Raw genomic sequence first — 20,898 nt, 5'->3', positions numbered from 1 at the left:
GGCTCAGTGGGTTAAAGCCTCTGCCTTCAGCTCAGGTCATGATCTCAGGGTCCAGGGATTGAGCCCCGCATCGGGCTCACTGCTCGGCAGGGAGCCTGCTTCCTCCTCTCTCTCTACCTGCTTCTCTGCCTGTTTGTGATCTCTGTCTGTCAAATAAATAAATAAAATCTTTTAAAAAATGTATTTAATTCCCTAAAAAGTGAAATAAAAACAAGCTGAAGCTGTTTTTGCTTTGCTTTATTTTGTTCTGTTTAAAGTTTTATTAGCATGTTGAAAAAATTTTTTTAAAAAGAGATTTTAGCTGACTCTACCAACTAAGCCCGTCAGAGAACAATTTTAGCCTATAATTCACGAATTTTTTTAAGATAAAAAATAAAACTGTTAAATCTTAGGAATCTCCATCATCTGCTACCAGAACATCGTAGAAGGAAAAAGCACACATTTTTGAAAATAGTGTTGGTTACCCACTGTTTAGTTACAGGGCTGTTCACCACATCCTTTTCCACAAATGGGAAGATGGCACACACACACACACAGGCAGGCAGGCAATTCACACACAGAAAAAAGCCTGGAATTGTATTCACCAAGTTAACAGTAGTGATGCCGGGGTGAGAAGATTATGAAGGGACTTTCTGGGAGCTCAGCCATGCTTAAGTTTTCTAGAATGATTATGTACCACACACACAAGAAAACTGATATTTTAAGGAGCCGATGATGAAATCAGTAAGATGAACACAGGGCACCACCGCCTCCCGGGGCCTTGCTGTGACACATACTGGAAGCATGTGCCCCATCGTGCTTTTCTGGGGCCCAAGTGCTGCCTCAACTTTAGTCAGGGGCCACAAGAAACAAGTAGTCCAGAAACAGATCTTCGAAATCCAACACATTAGAACAGAACAGTGTTTGGCAATCAAAAGGGCTGCAGTGCGGAGACACTACGACATGGATGAACCTTGACAGCATTGTACTAAGTGACAGAAGCCTGACACACATAGGACGCGTCCCAAGGATTCAAGGGCATGGAGACAAAATGCCCATGAGCAGCTGCTAGGGGCTGGGGCTGGGGCGTGGGGTAACTGCTCCAGAGTTCGGGGTTTCCATCTGGGGTGATGGAAACGTTCTGGAATTGGTGGTGATGGTTACATAACCCCATGAAGTTACTAAAACCACTGCATCACACACTGCACAGGGTGAATTTCATGGAGCGTGAATTGTATCACTATTTAAAGGGCCTACTGCATACTTTGTGTAAGATACAAAAGCTCTCTTTTTCTCTTTTAAAGATTTTATTTTATTAATTTATTTGACAGAGAGTGAGAGCACAAGCCCGGAGACAGAGGGAGAGGGAGAAGCAGGCTCCCCCCTGAGCAGGGAGCCCAATGGGGGACGCGATCCCAGGACTCTGAGATCATGACCAGAGCCCAAGGCAGATGCTTAACTAACTGAGCCACTCAGGCGCCCCAGTTAAAAATCTCTTAAGGGAGATGAAATGTGCTTATGGAAAAATGAGACAATTTACTACTAAAGTAAAGGAATGAGACTGAAGGTAAAACGGAAATTCAGGGGTGCCTGGGTGGCTCAGTAGCTTAAGCCTCTGCCTTCGGCTCAGGTCATGATCTCAGGGTCCTGGGATCGAGCCCCATCGGGCTCTCTGCTCAGCGGGAGCCTGCTCCTCCCTCTGTCTCTCTGCCTGCCCCTCTGCCTACCCCTCTGCCTACTTGTGATCTCTGTCAAATAAATAAATAAAATATTTTTTTAAAAAAACCAGAAATTCAGAAATGAAAAAAAACGCACATGATCAGAGACAGGCTGAGGTTTCAGCCCGGAGGCACAAATTAATGGAAAGCATAATAAAACAATAAAATAAAAGTAACCTTACTTCCAAATACGTCATCTTTTCCTGGCATGTGTATTTTAAAATACCATATTCCCAAGAATGCAGAGACGACTTCATCAGCACCCTGGCCCAAAGGGAAGCACGCAAAAATGGGGCTCCCGAGGAGGCTGTCATGAGAGTCGTGCCTGTTCTCATGGATTCAAGCTCCGGCTATTTCCTGAGACCCTCGGAGGTAAATTATTGTCACCAGGAAGAACGCAGCAACCATAAGGCCGAAGCTGCACGGCAGCCCTCACAGCCAGGCCCAGGAACTGTGGAGGCACCTGAAAACGCATGCCATGGTGACAGGGTGACAGAGCAACGGAGTGACAGACCAGATGGCTCTTCTTCCCTTGGTACAGGTGAACACCCGCAACCCCTCCCAGGACCAGAGACATGCTAACTCCCTGCCAACTTGTAAACCAGGAACTTCATTTTTTTATAGCATGAGCCACAAAGAGAAGAGATTCCTTAAAACGCGATCAACTCTAAAGTACCCTTCAGAGCAGAGGAGTAACAGGCGGCTCACAGGAGATAGAACACACCACAAAACCCACGAGGAAATGATTGTTTTAACTAAACTGAAACGAGGCACCACTTACAGCTCTTGTATCAGCAATTTGATTAAAAGATCCAACAGAGATGAGACTGTAGGACACTGACTCATTCGGACACGACTACACCACATAAACTGTAAAAATCCATTTGGAAAGTAAAACGGGTTGTGTCAAAAGCCACAGAATTAGGTCTACCTCATGACCTTACTTGTGGGGATTTATCCCAGAGAAATAGCTGAAAGGAAGAAACATTCTATATGCCACAAGATTTTCCCTACAGGCTTAGATCTCCAAAGAGTAACATAGAAAACGAAGTATCTGGCAACATGGCAAAGTTGGAAAACCTCCACTGGAAGGGTTACAACCCAGCCGCCAACTCCCACAAATAATCTGATGTTGGGCAAGTGATGTGAGCAAGCCACAAAACAGCATCGTGTGACATCGTAGATCAGAACCATCTATTTTTTTTTAAGATTTTATTTATTTATTTGACAGACAGAGATCACAAGTGGGCAGAGAGACAGGCCTAGAGAGACAGGCTCGCCACGGAGCAGAGAGCCCAATGCAGGGCTCGATCCCAGGACCCTGAGACCATGACCTGAGCCGAAGGCAGAGGCTTTAACCCACTGAGCCACCCAGGCGCCCTGATCAGAACCATCTAAAACCACAAACAGGTAAACTGGCTTGTAAAGAACATATGGGAGAGCGGGTACAGACGTCACTTTAAAACGTTCTCGATGTTAACATACTTTCAGGATAATCTCAATTTCAAAGTACACTGACTACAGACCATGATCAAAGAATGTGGAAATACTCTACTGAACGTGGCAGCCAGGACAAGGACTTCCGTCTGCTTCTTAAGCTGCTCGATGGGGGAGGAAAGGCTCGGAGAAGACAACACTCTGCCAGGGCCTGGCTCCCCACCCCGATCACCAGTGAGTCATGCCCAAGTCGCGGCCCTTCCAGAATCCCCAAGTCACAGGCAACCTTCATTTACAAACAATGGGTCACAGATTTATTTTTAAGAGCTCCGTTTTAGGGGTGCCTGGGTGGCTCAGTGGGTTAAGCCTCTGCTTTTGGCTTAGGTCATGATCTCAGGGTCCTGGGATCGGGCTCTCTGCTCAGCAGAGAGCCTGCTTTTCCCCCTCTCTCTTGCCTGCCTCTCTGCCTACTTGTGATCTCTGTCTGTCAAATAAATAAATAAAATCTTAAAAAAAAAAAAAAAGATAGAGAGAGCTCCGTTTTGGAGGACATGTATTCAGTGTGACTATGATGTTATGGTCTTAACACAAGAGTGATTCATCTTCACGGAGGCATTATCTCAGATTAAAAGTGGGAAGAGTCTTACAGGAGGAAATACAAAAAAAAAAAAAATCTCCGACAAAAACTGGTTAGGGCATTTATGAGAAATTTACTTTGTATCAGAGGCTACAGTTTATTCCTTTGATCTACAAAACCATGTAAAGCTCCACAGAAAGGAAAAAGAACCGAGAGTCTAAGATCTCCTTGTCGTAGAAAGGAAACCAGGCTTTGTGATAGCAGCTTCAGGGTTCTGACTCAGAAAACCTTCAATCCCTCAGGTTTACGGAGGAGAGAAAAGAACACAAGAGGGGAAAACATGTCCCTTAGAGGAAAAGGAACAATCTGTGAGAGGGTGACACAAATCCTCCCCAAACCTTAAAACTCTCAGGAACTCGGTGTCGGGAAGAAGCAACAAGACTGAGACCGGGGGTGAGACCAGGGAGGAGTCTGCATGGTTTGGGGTTCAGCACTCGCCAGTGTGGGGAGATATGCAAGCCACCACCTCCTTTTTTCCTGGGCTTCACGCCACCCACCCAGAGCAACCCCTCCTTCAACACAATCCCAGCGAACAGGAAAAGAAGGAACAAACAAGGAACATCAGCCGAAGCTTCTTTGCACTGCTCAGGGGCACACAGCCCTTTGACCCAGCCGCGGCTGCTGGGTGCAGAAGGGCTAGAAACGACCAAAGGGTTAGAAACAACAAGCCAGTCATCCCTACCTCCTGGGATCTTCCGCCAAGCCTCCTCACAGGTGGGCCTCTCCATGGGCCAGTGCTCTCCCCAGTTCCCCAGCCTGCATGCCCTTCCCCACTCCCCGCTCCCCAGTGTACCCATGGGTAGCCACAGGGGTCTCAGGGGAACCTGGGCGGGGGGGGGGGGGGGGGGGGGGGCACACACCTCCCAGTGCTGCATCCTGGCCCTCAGAGACCAGCCAGGGCCTCGTGTCAGCTGTCAGGGCACCCTGGCTTCCCGGCCATGAGGACTCTGGCCTGGAGTTTCCTCTCTGTAGGCAGAGAGGCCACAGGAGACCGTGAGTCACGCCTACCAGCACTCTGGTCAGAGTCTGAGACATTTAAGCCCACCCAGACGCTAAGTGCGCTGCTTTTTATTACAGCATTGTTTACAGTCAGTCCATCAGTTTCCATCGGCCACATCTGAGTTAAAGCAAAAGCATAAAATCATCACCAATGGATTTTTTTTTTTACTCTTTTGGTCAGGACAGCAAGTTAGTGGAAGTTGGAAATCAACACCCCAGAAGTGTCAACAGCGAGCTGGACAACACTGAAGAGGGAGTCCCCCAAGCACCCAGTGTCATGCAGAGAACACGGTTATCCTCCAAGACCACCTCCATTCCAGAAAAAAATTATATAGCAAATACAAAGTGGTGACTTTGAGAGAAAAATCCTCTATGGAAACATCGTGTTGTCTCAGAAAGCTGCCCGCTGCTCTCAGATGTCTGATCACATCCGCACTACGTGCCCGTGAGCCGACAGCACGGTCACCTCTGGGCCTCAGAGGACTGGTGTCCTCCTGACATCTGTCCCTCAGGAGAAGCTCCTGGCTCTGTCCCCTCCCAGCCCCAACTGCTTGTTGACCTAGATGCGTGTCCCACCTGCGCCCATTAGGATTTCCTAAGCACCTACTAGGCCAGCACAGGTGCAGCCCAGAAAGGCAAGGGAGGAAACTAAGACATGGGGCGGTTCCCAGAGACACATCTGGACAGAGGCTGAAGGAGCCACCTGGAAACTCTGGGGGAATACGCCCCACACGAAGGCCACACATGGGAACGACCAGAAAGGGGCAGTATACCAGGAACAGAGGCAGGCACAAATAAGGGCTGGTTGACCAGGACCCCGCCTGCTTGCTTTCCAGTTTCTAGTAGAGCAGAGCTCACTAGAGGGGGGGTCTCAGAATCTGGTTGCCAGATCAGTGGCATCAGCATTATTGGGGGACCTGTCAGAGCAGAAAATCTCAGTTGCAGCAACCCCCCTGAAAGAACTCCTGAATAGGAAGCCCTTGGGCCCGCCACCCCACTACCCCACTAGTGAGAAGCGCGAGCTTTAAGGGTTATGTGCAAGGGTGGGAGAACCCTGCTGTCAATACTGTCCAGGTGACCGGGGCGCATAGTGACCTGACCTGCACACGTTAACTGTCACCGCACCAGGAGGTACCCCAGAAACAGAAACCGTGTGGGAACACCACACACTCGCCAGCACTCGCATTCATCTTTGCATAATTCAACTTTCAGGGAACTTCATTTACATCATGTGTTGCACAATCACGACCTCAAATCACCAAATAAGAAACCTAAAAACGCACACTTTTCCTCACTCATCTCCCTGGTTTAGCTCACCTGTTCCCTACACCCTGTCCCTTAGTGTCCACGTCATCCCCATGCTTCTAGAATGATTCAGAGACCCTCCAGCTGCCTCCAACCCCTCCTACATGTACACCCATCCAGCCACAAGGAAACTTTCTCTTGGCTTCTCTAAACCCCCATCCCACCCCCCATCCCCCCCCACCCCCGACACACACAGTTGTTTACAGCCCTGTCTTATCTGCCTTGCTGTGTAGAAATTCCTGGAGGACAGAGGTGTTGACCCTGAAAGGCTTCCTCCACCCCACAGGCTATCTCAGACTTCACACACACAGCAAGTTGACAGCACTTCCCCCAAGAGGTGACAGGCGGGGGCAGCTGCAGGGCCCGGGGGTCCAAGCTCCGCGGCCCAGGACAGTCAGCAGGAACAAGAGCAGGGGCAAGAGCAGGGGCTGAAGCTAATGTGCCGTGAAACTTCGAAGGGAGCTTTCCCAAACCAGACCGGGCTCAAAACGGGAAACAAGGCATTCTGCTCAGAGTAACTGAAGAAATCTGTTCTCTCCTGTTCAACCACGCCCCTAAGCCCAACTTGGATCTCAAATTCCAATCACACGCAGCAGAGCAACTCCCGTTAGGCCATCTGCTTTCAGTATCTGCCGTAAACAAACACAGAGAGCAAAAAGGAACTAAACACAGTCTGTAAGTAGGTCAGTGCCAGCCCGACCCCCGCTCTCCAATCTTACTTCCTCCGCACTGAGCATGGCTGCTTCATGGGTGCAAGAACCACTGCATGGAAAGGCACTTTTTCATCCTACGTCTTGCTTTCCTCCACTAAACACATTATGTCTCAGACCCCATGAGGCCATGAGATCAACCAATCCACTGCCCCCAGGTCTCCCCCTTCTGCCTTGCATTTTGTAATCAAAGTGTTCCTCCATTCTCAAAGAGTCTAGCTCTGGGAACTCTCTAAGAAAGCCCAAAAGCCAATCGTGGACATAACTATAGGTGGGCGAGAACTACCCTCACCAAAGACACTCGAAAGAAAGAACACTCAGGGGCACCTGGGTGACTCAGTCGGTTGAGCAGACATCTGCCCTCAGTTCAGGTCATGATCCCAAGGTCTTAGGATCAAGTCCCACATGGGGTTCCCTGCTCAGCGGGGAGTCTGCTTCTACCTCTGCCCCTTCCCCTGCTTGTGTTCTCACTCTCTCTCTCTCTCTCAAATAAATAAATATAATCTTTAAAAAAAAAAAAATGAAGACCATTCATGCGCTCCAGCAGTATCAGGTCCCCACTGAGTGTCAAACAGTGTGCCAAGCCTCCCAGAGCTGGAGGGGCACCACGGGGTGGCAAACACACGGGCCGCACATGGGAGCCTCCTCGGGTAGGCACACACAAGGTCCGGGGAAAGCAGGAAGCAACCATTCCTTTTCAAGGAGCGCCATGGAACTGGAAACTGAAGGCTGAGTGAGACAAGCAGGAAGGAACATCCAGACCGGAAAACCTCATCCCGGGCAGAGGCCCAGCAGCGCACGAACACAACGTCGCTGCGGTCCCAGAGCCGGTGCAGCCGGAGGGCAGGAGCAAGACTGGACAAATACACAGGGACCAGTCAGTGCTCAACCCGTGGGGCACAGACGTGCTGCAGAAACTGTCAGCGTGCACACTTGGTGTCACCCCCCCACCCCCCTCCCCCCACACACAGTTACCGCGAGGTCAGAGGGCGCAGGGCACGTCATGCACAGAAGCATGGAAGAGAGGACAACCTGCCGTGAGCAGAAGGAACACAGACGTCCGACCCCACCAGTAGTCCTCACGCAGATCCCCTGGGGGGCACCGACAAGGCAGGAAGCGCATCTGGAACAGGTACACAATCCAACAGCAGGCCAGAGAATGGTGGCGCAAGCAGATGCTGACTTGTTGGGTGTTTTATGTCTTTCTATCATTTGCACTGTGAGGCTCAGTATTTGGATGGGGAGGCTCGGAAAAACACGGACAAAACACCCTTTAGAGTTGAGGCAGCTCTAACCCTTATCTCCCAGATGGCTGGCTACTATGTATTTGTCAATAAAAGGAAGATATCTCTGATTTTTAAAAAAACAATCGGTAAAGGGACTTAGAGGTGAGCCTGTCAGAAGCTGCCAAGGCCATAGAGTCATGGGGTCAAGAGGACAGTTGTTGTCAAACATTTTTAAGGTTAGGGCTTCCTTCAGAAACTGGACTTGCCCAACTCGGTTTTAAAGAACCACAGTAACTGTGTGCTCCTCTCGAGCTCTTCAGAGCTCTGGGATTCTAGACAAAGTCTGGTTTCTCTCTAGACCCACAGGAAGGAGCCCGTGCAAGGGCGGCAGTCCTCCCTGCTCCTGCCTGGTCTTACTCCCTGCCCTGGGGAGGCACTGCTGCTTCTCTCACCCCAGGCCTTCCCCAGGGCACAAGCGCAGAGCACTGAAGCAGGTGACACACATGTCCATGGAGTTAGTGGAAATCAGTGAAGGGAAACCCCACCAGAGTGGATTCTGGATGCAGATGGGGAGGAGGAGCCGCACCACTCAAGGTAATCATGGACCCACCAGAAGAACCCTCCCCAGAGAAGGACCCCAAATTCCAGGCCCCCACAGAGAAAGGCTGGCACCACATCTCCTACAGGAAGTAAGCTCCCCAGGAGTGTGGTCGGGGATGAACCACCATCACCCCAAACTCCTATGTTTTTCCAGTGGAGTTTGCTTCAGAACAACCCTCCCAACTTCCTCCTTCTTATTCACAAAACCACATTCCTCTCCCTCGTGTGTTGGACTTGCCTGTGGTCTTGCCATAGCTTGCGTGTTCCAAACTGCAAATCTCTGCTATTCCCAAATAAACCACTCTCAGGGGGAAAGTGACTGTTTTATTTAAGGTTAACAAGCTCACAACTAGTCACACTACCAGCTGGGCCCTGGCTGTGATAAGGTATGGCTCTTCCTCATTTCAGATGGCTGGCTGTGGACCTTCCTCAGGGGGCCTCAAGAGGCCTTTCTTCTCCCCGCATCCCCGGGCCGATTCCCTCGGGCACCTGCACAGCCCACCGCCCACACCAATGCAGGAGTCTTCCCTAGTCAATGAGATGTGGTCCCTTCTCCTGCTGCCACTCCCCCGGGGGACTACTGCACCTCACTGGGACTACCCACCTCAGTGCCACCTGAGCCCATGTCCCCTCTCAGCACCCTCTCCGCTGTCCGCGAAGCACCAGCCTCCCGGGCTGCACTGTGTCCTCCAGGCCTGCGCCCCCGGCCCAGCGTCTGCCCACATGACGTACAGGACCAGCTCCTCTTGAGCACTTGGGTCCCAGCTGAACTGTTACTTCCCCGGTCCCCCAGTATAAAGCAGCCATCCCAGCGGCAGGATCCTACTGGAATCCCACTCCCCTTGTGTTTCTTTTTTATTCTCCCCGTCCTCCCCCACCACCACTACCCCTCACTCATCTCCATGGGAGGTAAGCTCCCTGGACCCGGTCTTATCCTCTCCTGTATCCGGGTTCTCAGAACAGTGCCCAGAACATGGCGGCCGGGCCCCATGTATCTGCAGATGCTGGCCCGAACAGCCACCAAACACAACCCACAGGTTAATACAGAAAGACAAAGAACAATGATCTAAGGTGATTTCATCCAAAATCAGTCTCTGGGGGGTGCCTGGGTGGCTCAGTTGGTCATTAGCATGGGGTTCCCCATTCAGCAGGAGTCTACTTCTCCTTCTGCCCCTCTCCCCAACAACCCCACCCCCAGCTCGTGCTCTAGTGCGCTCTTGCGTGCTCTCTCTCTCAAATAAAATCTTTAAAAACCAAACCAAACCAAAGCAGGCCCTAGTCTACATGTGACAAATTCATCTCAATAAACTGGATCACTACTCCTCACTACAGAGCCAGCACTGTCCCTCAGCGTCCTCCCCTACTTCCCAGCAGCAGTGGCGCGCATCAGGTCACTGCTGTTACCACTCCGCCCCCGGAGCCAGCTGAAGACTGAAGGCTGGGCACGGCACTCTCCCCGCAGACGCTGTACGTCCCCCCATCCTCCGCGTCTCCCAGTGCACCCATCCACTTCTGTTCCTTCTCCCTGTTTACAAACATCTTCTAGAGAATGAGGACTCCACATGTCTCCTTCAAACGGTGGCTCCTGCCCCCAAACCCCACCAATGCTGTGCAGGGGCTGAGATCTCCGTGGAGTGTTAGAGGCACCAAGACAACACGTACTGAGGTGTTTCTGTGGCACGGGGACAAGGTGGTCACCTCCCTGTCATTCGAAACTTTCTCATCTCACCCAGTTTAGGTTTAAATGTAGAAAGATATCTATTCTCCTTTTGCAACTTCAAAAACAATTGTAGTTATGCTCTGAACACTAATGTTTGAGGTTATCATTCACCAAAAGAACACCATGGCCACTGCGTCCCATACAGCGTATACAGAAATAGCTTAATGTAGGCACCGCCACCTACCTCAAGGAATATCTGTCACAGGCAGACCTGGTTCATATCTCATGTCTGCTGAGTAATCAGGAGCAAATTCCTAAAAACCTTTGAGCTTCAAATTCCTCATCTGTGAAACGAGGAGGAGAAGACACTTCACAAGGTCACCAGGCAATTCAATGGGATGACCAACCTAAAGCAGGGGGCACAGTGTGGGGCACAGACAGGGTCTCACAGGGTCTCAGGGGAAGCTCCTTCCCCTTCCTTGGGAGGGACGCCAGAGCACAGGGCCTCCAAGCCCCTGCTCTGCTCACAGAATCACTCATTCCACGGGGTGGGGGTAAGGGTGGGGGGTATCAGTGAGCTGTGATATCCCTCTTCCATTATTACCACCAGCACGTACAACTGGAATTCCAGACTCCTTGATTCCTGACGGTGTTCCTCTACTTTCCTCAACTTGTGTCTCAGACACTCCTATTTCAAGTGTTTGAAATGTAATTGAAGTACTAAGCTAAAAATTAGTTTCTAGAGAGATCACTTAAGTTTGTACTGCAGAATTACTAGTTATGTATTTACTGGCCAAATGAGTATTTTCAAAGAAAATCTAGTTCTCTTACCGTCCCAATAAACTATGTGGTTTGGTATCAATTTTATTCAGAAAAAAACTAGAAAATGACCACAAGTTGCTGAGTCTGGGCAACTACTTTTCCTAAACAAGATCTATTTAGAATGTGCACTTATTTGCTGAAATGACTTTCATTTGCTGGGACAACATACAAAATGTTTTTGGGGCCCTGCCTCCGCGTCACCCAGTGCTCCTAAAGGGTCCCCTACGGACTACAGCTCCTCTTGGCTCTCCGCAACAGAATGTAAAACGTTAATGTCTCACTCAGCACTCCAAAATAAGTATACATTTCAAACACAATCTGTCATCTGTGTTTTCTTTTCTCAATTACATCTGATTAGAGAAAAAAATGCTCTCTTCAGAACACAGCACACCATCGAAAAGCAAGTATTTCCATCATGTTTAACTTGGTTAAGTGGCAAGAGCAGAAAAGAACACTCTGGATTCCTCAACTCTCCCACCCCACTCTCCTTATCACTTCATACTTAGTAGAGGTTGGGGAGAGGTTCACAATCCGGGACGGCACATCCCACCAACAGGCCCTCGTATGCTGTCCCCACAGAGCTGGACAGAGGCCGCACAACACAGGAGCGCCAAGAACGGCATGGAGTTAGCTTCAGACAGAGTTTTTAACCAGTGCCACAAACTATCACAGATTACCAAGAGATAAAGGTCTACAGTATTCCTTAAAAGCTTCAGGAAAAAAAAACAAACAGGTTTTGTCCTTCTGTTTCTACTTTCTACAGTTAGGGGAGAGGGGACAGGAACTGGAAGAAAACAGTTCTTCCTAGAAACAGTATATGAGTAAATGACCCTCCCTCCTCATGCCTTCCAGATAAATAAATTCCCTTTAAGTTAACTGTTAAAATACAAGCGCCTGTAAGCTTGTGCTAATGTTCTTTAGAAAGTCTAAACCACTTCCCTGAAACAGGGAAAGATACAGAAAATCTTAATGCATTTCAGCTTTTAATGAATATAGAAGTCACAAGGCAACAAATCTCACTACAGCACACAAAATGTGAGGTATTTGCCACATTTTTTTTTTAAAGAGATGATTTAACAGCCTTTGAGAATTACAATTCTACAAAGCTAGAGAACTTACCTTAAACTTTATCCTGGAGTCAAACCAAGCTAAGTTGCTACATTACTACTCAACAAGGAGAAATTCTTTCACCTTGTGGTATAATCCTATGAATACAATGTTCTAAAGCTGTAACTCAAAAGCTTTTAAATTTCAACACATAATTTCAGTTTGGAAGATATATGCAAATAAGACCACCCTTTCACAGGAAAATAATACAAGTATTTAAGCAGAAGTCCTGCCTCTGGTCTGTAAGTTGCACAAGGTGGTTTCCTCTAGAAACACAGATCCTACCAACCAGCCCTCAGACTGCCAAAGAAGATGCGGCGAGAACCCAATTTTTTTGTCCTAGACTCCCCTAACTAGAAGCTCACCCAATCGGGTATTATCTTACAGCATCACAGAATAACTAGAAATAATTAGGACACTCTGCAGCCCTAGAAAATGCCACAAACTTAAAACTTAAATCATGCTCAGGTCAACTGAGCTTTTGAAAATAATCTGTCCATGGGGGGTTGGGAGGTTGGGGTACCAGGTGGTGGGTATTATAGAGGGCACAGCTTGCATGGAGCACTGGGTGTGGTGAAAAAATAATGAATACTGTTTTAATGAAAATAAATAAATTGGAAAAAAAAAAGAAAATAATCTGTCCTTTCTTAGAGTCATGATCTGTATCAGGGCCACACGATGAGACTCGGTCAAAGAGAACACTAAACTAAGGCCCTGGGAAACTCATTTCCCAAGTCATTAAGGTTAAACAGGACATCATGATTTCATTTGAAAGTATTCATGTAGGGGCACCTGGCGAGGCTCAGCCGGTGACGCGTCTGTCTGCCTTGGGCTCAGGTCGTGCTAGGGGGTCCTGGGACCTGCCTCTCCCTCTGCCTCTTCCCCCACCCCCACTTGTGCTTTCTTGCCTTCTCTCTCCCTCTCTGTCCAATAAATAAAATAAAAAAATTTTTAGTTAAGTGCTAATGTAAACAGGAAGCTGCAACTATGTGATTGCAACGTAAAGTTACTCTTTGGGCTACTTTGCCAAACTGCCCGCCATGTCAGTGCTGTGGCCACCAGGCCCATGTTGCTACTTAGATAGAATTCATACTAAATAATTGTTTGAAGACCAGTTGTTCATCCCACCAGCCATATCTCAAATGCTGTACCTGCAGGTCGCCGGTGGCCACCACAGGGGAAGGCTGGTGGCCACCACAGGGGACAAGACGGACACATAACATTTCTGTAACAGCCAGAAATGTGTGTAACACATGGTATCTACCATACAGACGGTCAAATTCAAGTCCTCCAACCTTCCGTGGGGCACGACACAATACCTCGTGATTTTATGGGCAGTTTTGTTTGTTTTTATTCGCCATTTCGATAGCAGGCACAAACAGGAATTTTTGTAAAGCTACATTTAAAAGAAGCAGTGAACAATGCTTTGAGAGTTGGCTAACTCATAAAGACATTTCTGAATACAGGCTCTGCTTACATACAATGGCTTTGCAAAATAAAAGTAATGAAAAAACATAGCTGGTATCATTTTGAATAGTTGAGAAATTTTGTTTGCAATAATTATCTCCCTCTATCTGATAATCAAATACAGTGAGGAAGGCTCAACTAAAGAGCCATACTCAACCTACAAACGATGCTTTCTGCGATGAGGAAAATACGGTGTCAAGTAGGAGAAGTTAATCAGTTTCTTCTTACCAAGTGGTAGAAATATCAGAGAATCAGAGATGCTTTGGTGGGTATCTGAAAATGGGTGTTAATTATCACTCCCGCTCCACCGCACCCTATCATTACCTCTGCCCTGATACTCAGCTGTTTGCCTACTTATTTTTAGTTAGCCTACTAAAATGCACCTTCCCCCTATGGTTTTGGGTCCAATTATCACTTCATGTCCCACATGAAAATCACTTACTTCTCTACCATTTGGTGAGAAAATACACAGACACCATTTATTTGCACATTTTTAATATAATGCTGTCTAAACAGCAAGCTGTTATCTTTAGAATGCCTAGAACAGCAAATCAAGGAATGTGCTTAGTGCCAGAGAATCGCAAAAGCAAAAATGGTTAAAATGGAAACTTTTGTTATGTACATTTAACCACCACAACGAGGGAAAAAAAAAGCACAACAAGACAACTGTCTACATGCTGAGACAATCCATTTTTTCAGAGGAAACACACAGCTTTTCCCAATAAATTGGTTAGAATTCTTCAAAGTAAGAAAATATGAAACTTCCCTCAACGTTAAAATTAAAATCCAAGTATACTGAGGTGCCTAGGTGGCTCAGTGGGTCAAAGCCTCTGCCTTCAGCTCAGGTCATGATCCCAGGGTCCTGGGATCGAGCCCCACAACAGGCTCTTGCTCTGCAGGGAGGCTGCTTCCTCCTCTCTCTCTCTCTCTCTCTCTCTCTGCCTGCCTCTCTGCCTACTTGTGATCTCTGTCAAATAAATAAATAAAATCTTAAAAAAAAAATCCAAGTATATTAAAAGCCAAAGATGAGAAATATATTTTAGAAAATGGTTTATTTTCCAGTACCCAAGAAGCGACAGGATAAAGACACACCTAACACAATGGCACTAATTGAAAACTTGCCTCCCGTTTGTAGGGACCCCAGGCGTAACAAGCTATGGTTTCACCAGGATTGCAAATCCCACACAAGCTGGACACGATACTGAGTGCTTCAGGACTAGCAACCCTAATCCTTCAACCCCCTCTAAGACCTCCGTAGGATCATAATCCCCATTTTACAGATGCTGAACCTGAGACAAATCACTTTTTAAAAGAAGATGGTTCTTGGGGCGCCTGGGTGGCTCAGTGGGTTAAAGCCTCTGCCTTCGGCTTGGGTCGTGATCCCAGGGTCCTGGGATCAAGCCCCGCACTGGGCTCTCTGCTTCCTCCTATCTGTCTGCCTCTCTGCCTACTTGTGATCTCCGTCTGTCAAATAAATAAAATCTTTTTTAAAAAATAAAAGATGATGGTTCTGGTCACAAAGGTCGTAGCTGAAGAAGTGAGGTCCTGGCTGCTCCTGGCTTCGGCGCTGCCCCCCACACTGGGAGTCTGTGCTGAGGGCGATCAGAAGAACCATACCACTCACTAACACAGAGTTTCCAGAGCAACATAACCTTTCATAGATTCTGATCATCTGGTATATAGCAGGGACAAGGAAAACTCTCCAAAGTTTTAAGAAAGCCCAAAGGATATCTTGACATGAAACCATCCTTAAGATATCCCATTGCAACAACCAACACTTATCTTGCTCCTATTTTTAGGAAAATTCAGAGACAACCTGCAAAAGCCATTTCAAGAGAAAGAAATATTAAAAAGGGGGGGAGGGAAGAATTGTAAACCGAAGGGATAAATATTTCAATAGCAAACTCCTTCACCTTCTTCCACGGTCCATATTTTAATACGTGGCATTTGCATCACAAACCTGACTTTGTAACCAGGTATTAAACTAAAACAGGACGCACAACGCTCAACACTTTCCAATTCCTTGAATCCTGGCAGGACAAAATACCCCAAACCATCGAAACTCAACGAATCCGATAAACTAAGTTTGCCCAGACTGTGAACATTTAGGATGCCCTCCCGTGACTTTGCGGGAGGGGTGAGGGTGAGGGTGGTGAACCCAGACGACGACGACTACCTGTAACTGCAAGTGAACACGATCTGTCCTCACTCCATTCTACAGATGGGGTAATGCGGTAAAAGTTGCCAGCTTCTTTGTCTCAGCACACGAAGCCATAAGGAAACAGCAAGGGCCACAAAATGACCCCTGGTCCGGGGGAGAGGCGCGAGCACAACTTGGCAGGGGGCAGGGGACACAGGCACGAGCCCCCAGCCCAGCACCCCCTCCCACTCCCACCGCGGGCGCAGAAGGAAAGCACCACTTCACTCCAGCGTCAGCCCTGGGGGGCCAGAGGGGGGGGGGTAGCCTTCAGGAGCGGGGACTCGGAGGGTTGGTTGGGGGAGACCGGAGGTTCTAGGACTGGAGGCCAGGTTCGGAGGATTCAGCGGGTTGGGGAGTCGGGGGTTTCGTGGGGCCAGAGGCTGGGGGCCAGGAGGTCCAGGGGCTCGTAGGGGGGCGACTCGGGGGTGCTGGGAGATCAGACTCGGGGGGGTGCTGGAGGATTCGGGGGCTTCAGGGGGCCGGGTACTCCGAGGGATGAGTGGACAAGGGGTACGGGGAGGGCCGGCGGTTCGTGGGGGTTTGGGGGGTTCGGGGGATTCATGGGGCCGGGGAGTCGAGGGGGAACAGGGGAGACCAGGGGTTCATGGGGGTTTGGGGGGGTTCAGGGATTCATGGATCCGGGGACTCGGGAGGAGGAACGGGTGGGACAGGGGTTCGTGGAGGGCTGGGGGTTTCGGGGGATTCATGGGGCCGGGGACTCGGGGGATGGGAATGGGAGTTCGTGGGGGGATGGGGGCTCCGTGGGTTCGGGGGGATTTTGAGGGCGGGGCAGCAGGGTGGGGGGGCTGGGGAGGGTTCGGGGGATTCTGGGGCCGGGGACTCGGTGGGGGGGGTGACGACGGGGTGTTCATGGAGAGATGGGGGCTCAATAGGACTTGGGGGATTCGCGGGGCTCGGGGAGGGGGGCCGTGGACCGAAGGCGCCGCGGGCACTCAGGTCTCCCGCGATCCGACACTCGGGCTGCCACCGCACACCGAGAGCGAAACCCAACCAAAACTAAGGCACGGGCAAGTTTGATGCCTGTTTCACTCCCACAAAAAGTTTTTTAAAAAGACAAAGCAACCGAGACTCCGGGCCCCTGTTCTCGACGCTCAAGGAGCGCACCAAGTGAGGACCCCGGCGGAGACCGGAGTAAACTTTCGGTGGCTGCCTGCCCGCGGCTCACCGCCGGCGGGGGGCCGAGGGCTGGGGGCTGCGCCGGGGGGTGAGGGGGCCGAAGGTGGGGGCTGGGCCGGGGACCGCGGCCTGGGGACCCGGAGTCGGGCCGCGCCGCCCGCAGCCCGGCTCGGCTCTCGCGCCCGCCCGCGCCCCGCGCACTTCCGCGCCCGACCGCACGCTTACCGGCATCATCTTGGACCCGAACCGCATGGGAGCCGCGGCCCGGGCCGAGCGGGGCGCCCGGGTCTCGGGAGCTGGGGGCGGCGGCGCAGGGCGAGGTTCCCGGAAGGCCGCGGACCTGTTGCAAGGCGGCCGCGGTGTGGGCGGTTCGCCGAGCCCTCCCCACAGGCGGGGGCGCCACCGAGCCCCGGGCCCACCCCCAGCGGCCCCGACGCGGCTTTGTCTCCTCCGCGCCCGCGACGGCCCGCGCGCCCTCTGCGCTCCGCCCCCCGCGCGCGGCGGTGGGGGCGGGGCGGTCCGGGAGCGCGCCTGCGCGGGCGGGGCCGGGAGCGCGCCTGCGCGGGCCAGGCTGGCGTGGCTGGCACGGCGGCCCGCTGGGCTCGGGTTCGCGGCCTCCGCCTTCAGCCCTTTGCCCGTAGCCCAGGTTCCATGGGAAAACTGTTGTCTGACTCGCTTTCACTAAGTAAAGGAATACACTAAAAATGACTTCAATGGTAGAGCGTACATATTTTTGCTATAGTCAATAAACAAGCCTCCAAAACGGTTTAAAGTGTGCGGAGCAGCCTTGTAAGGAACCGCTTTTCTGCGGCTCTAGCCGGTCCGGCCCTCCACCTGTAGGGAGGCGCGCTTCCCCAGCCCCGCGGCGGGCGCGCGCTGGGAGAGGGGCGGCGCGGCCTCGCGGAAGCCCGGGTCCGCGTGGCAGCCCCAGAGGAGGATGGGCGCTCCAGTGGGGGAACAGCTCCGGTGCGGGGCAGCCCCCGAAGGGGGGCTCCGGGGAAGAGCTGGGGGGCAGCCCCGTGTTGGGGGGCTCCGGGGAAGAACTGTGGAGCAGCCCCCGTGGTGGGGGGCTCCGGGGAAGAGCTGTGGAGCAGCCCCCGTGGTGGGGGGCTCCGGGGAAGAGCTGTGGAGCAGCCCCCGAGTTGCGGGCGCTCCAGTGGGGGGCCCTCCCGAAGTGCCTCCTCCGCAGCGAGGCTGAGAAGTGAGGCCAGCGAGGAGAGCACCTGCCGGTGCCCAGCTCCAGGACGGGCAACTCTTTTTGGGTCCGGCACCCCCCTTCCCAGATATCCCTAAACCCTGTGTCGCGCACCACCCCCCTTCATACCGGAAATAGTGAAGAGCGCCTGATTCCATTTGAATGCAAACGTCTCCAAATCTGCTGTGTGAGGTCTAGGTAGGTTGGGCGGACCGTCGTCCAGAGTTGATAAGCAAAGCGGCTCTGTCACTGCGTTGGTTCAGTACTTATCCATCGCATGCCGCCTGTTCTGAGCGCTGCCGTACGCCGATGCACAGAACAAACATTGGATGAGCGGTGAAACCAATAGCGAAGTGTATCAATAATCAATGATTACACAAATTACCAGTACGGTCCTAAGGACAAGACTGAAGGAGGTCGGGGGAGGAGCCTGCAGGTACAACTCTTAAGAGGGTGGTCCAGGAGCACCCCCCAGGACAGAAGGCTTCCAGGCGGAGGCACTGGCCAGTGCTAAGGCCTCCGGACAGCCTGTCTGCGTCGGGCGGGGGGGGGGGGTGTGCTAGACAGCTGCAGAGACAGTAAGGGGCCCGCGTAGTGACACCCCCACACCCCACCCCGGACTTGAGGGCTCAGTGGAGAGCCCTGGGAAGGTCTGTAGCACACGATCTGACTCTGATTTCCCTGGGATCACGCTGGTGGCTGTGCGGAACCGTTGGACTTAGCAGAAAATGTAGGAAGCTCTTGCAGTCGTCCAGGCCAAACATGGGAGTGGCTTGGGCAGTGGCCTGGCTGTAGTGCGGGTGCTTGGTTTTGGGATGTGTTTTGAAGAATTCCCTGACAGGTTAGCTATGGATATGAGAGAAAGAAGTCAAAGGTAAGTCCAAGATGTTTGTCCCAGAGGATGAAGCTGCCAGCAGCTGGGGCAGAAGACAGCCAGCGGGGCATCCCATCCCACAAGGATCCTCGTTGGCAACTGGCAGCTCATAAACGGACCCTTGAGCACTTAAAAAAAAAAAACCTGGCCTCATAATACATGGGTTTTCATTCTTTCCTTGCACAGAAAGAAATCTCAGCAACAACCTAAGATATCACAATCCACCTTCATCTAGAAAAAGAATTCTGGGCATCAGTCACTAAACTTCCCATTCTCAATAGAGAACACATCTCTTTACCACCCAGAAGCTGGTCACATGCTAGAGTACCTTACATTTCATAGGAGCACCGGCAGCCCCCGCTTATTCATAAAACAGTCACATGGAAATAGAAGCAAGGACAGAAGACCTGGAGTAAAATGGCCCGGTTCTGTTCCTTTACTGCCTGTGTCACAGATAAGCCACATAACCGCAAGCTGGGTGGGGTGCCCCAAGGGGAGCTTGTGCCTGGGGCACAGTACCTCTCCTCATCTGTTGGGCAGGAGTCCAGTGTTTGAGTTCCCAACAGCCTCCTCCCAGTTACCCCCTTTCCCATTTCCCTCAGCAGTCCGACCCCAGCCAGCCTCTCCCCTATCCCCCCCCAAAGGTGAACCCCCATCTCCCTTGGACACTTTTCCCCCTTACCCTACTTCTACTCATGTGTCAAGTGCCCACCTCAATGGAAGGCTCTGGAAGTCAGGTTGAATGAATACCTCATCCCTATCCTGTAGCCATTTAAGGATGTACAGAAATGTATGAATATATATATATATATATATATATATGCTCATTACATGCTTTATTTATTTATTTATTTATTTGAGAGAGAGAGAGAGAGCGCGCGCATGAGCACAAGCTAGGGAAGGGGCAGAGGCAGAGGGAAAAGAGAGAATCCCAAACCGACTCCCTGCTGAACGCAGAGCCCAACATGGGGCTCCATCTCACCACCTTGAGATCATGACCTGAACTGAAACCAAGAGGTGAAAGCTTAACAGAGTGAGGCCCCCCAGATACCCCATTTGCTTTATTTATTTATTTATTTATTTGTCAATCATAATACACCATGTGATATAGGAAAAAACACAGTTTTCACCCCACTGGACAAAATGGCAAAAACCAATTGTTATTCATTTATTCACTTATTTGTCTACGTTCAGCCCCAATGTTGTCCTTTGGGCATAGAATGGATGGTACTTAACAATAATCGTAAGTTTACCATTCTCTCTTGTCTCTGCAGGTTTGGTAAAGTCTCATCCCTGACTCCTGCTGTAGCCTCAGGGTGGTCTCCCTGAGCATCCTTGGAGACTGTCCACACGAGTCCTCTTGTGCCCTCCGGTCCACATTCCATCCTTGTGGTTGACAAACCATAGGCCAAACCTGGCTCTCCGCCTGATTGTGTATTGCCTATGAGCAAAAATGGTTTTGACATTCTTTAACAGCTGGGGGGAGGGGAGGAGTCCCAGAGAGAAGAGGAAGATTTTGTGACATATGAAAATCACATGAAATCCGAATCTCAGGATGGGGCCATGTAGTCAGAGGACGTGAGGGCAGGTGGTGAGTAGCACAAGGATGGTTATTATACTTCTCTGTCTTCTTGGGTCTGCTCTACATTCTAGATAATACCACGTTTCTAAAAAAGAAACATGAAAGCCATGGGTGGCTTTCCATCACTATGGGGATCACCTGCAGTGAGCATGGCCCCTTGCCCCCCTACCCCAGGCCCAGCTCACCCCTGTTCTCCTCTAGAAGGAGGGTGGGGGGGAGGAACAGCCCATGTGCACCTGTGTT

At 50.7% G+C, this 20,898-nt stretch overlaps 1 protein-coding gene across 3 annotated transcripts in view; it reads right to left on the bottom strand.

The window, feature by feature from the left end:
• Nucleotides 1–18,353, bottom strand: part of TP53BP2 (tumor protein p53 binding protein 2) — a 57,313-nt gene extending 38,960 nt beyond the window's left edge. The window contains exon 1 of one of the 3 annotated variants that reach the window (XM_044267438.1): nucleotides 18,329–18,353. Coding sequence is in view for 2 of the 3 variants with exons in the window: in XM_044267435.1 (XP_044123370.1) it covers nucleotides 17,230–17,256 (27 nt within the window). In the remaining variant the exon portion in view is untranslated. Of the gene's footprint in view, nucleotides 1–4,631; nucleotides 4,700–17,229; nucleotides 17,404–18,328 lie in introns of those variants that run through there. The other 2 variants (XM_044267435.1, XM_044267437.1) reach the window with 2 other exon arrangements.
• Nucleotides 18,354–20,898: the final 2,545 nt, after the last annotated feature.

This window comes from Neovison vison, chromosome 10 (genome assembly GCF_020171115.1).
Source record: "Neovison vison isolate M4711 chromosome 10, ASM_NN_V1, whole genome shotgun sequence".
Taxonomy (NCBI): Eukaryota; Metazoa; Chordata; class Mammalia; order Carnivora; family Mustelidae; genus Neogale; species Neogale vison.
Note: the sequence above shows the minus strand (reverse complement) of the source record. Positions and strands in the feature narration are given on the sequence as shown.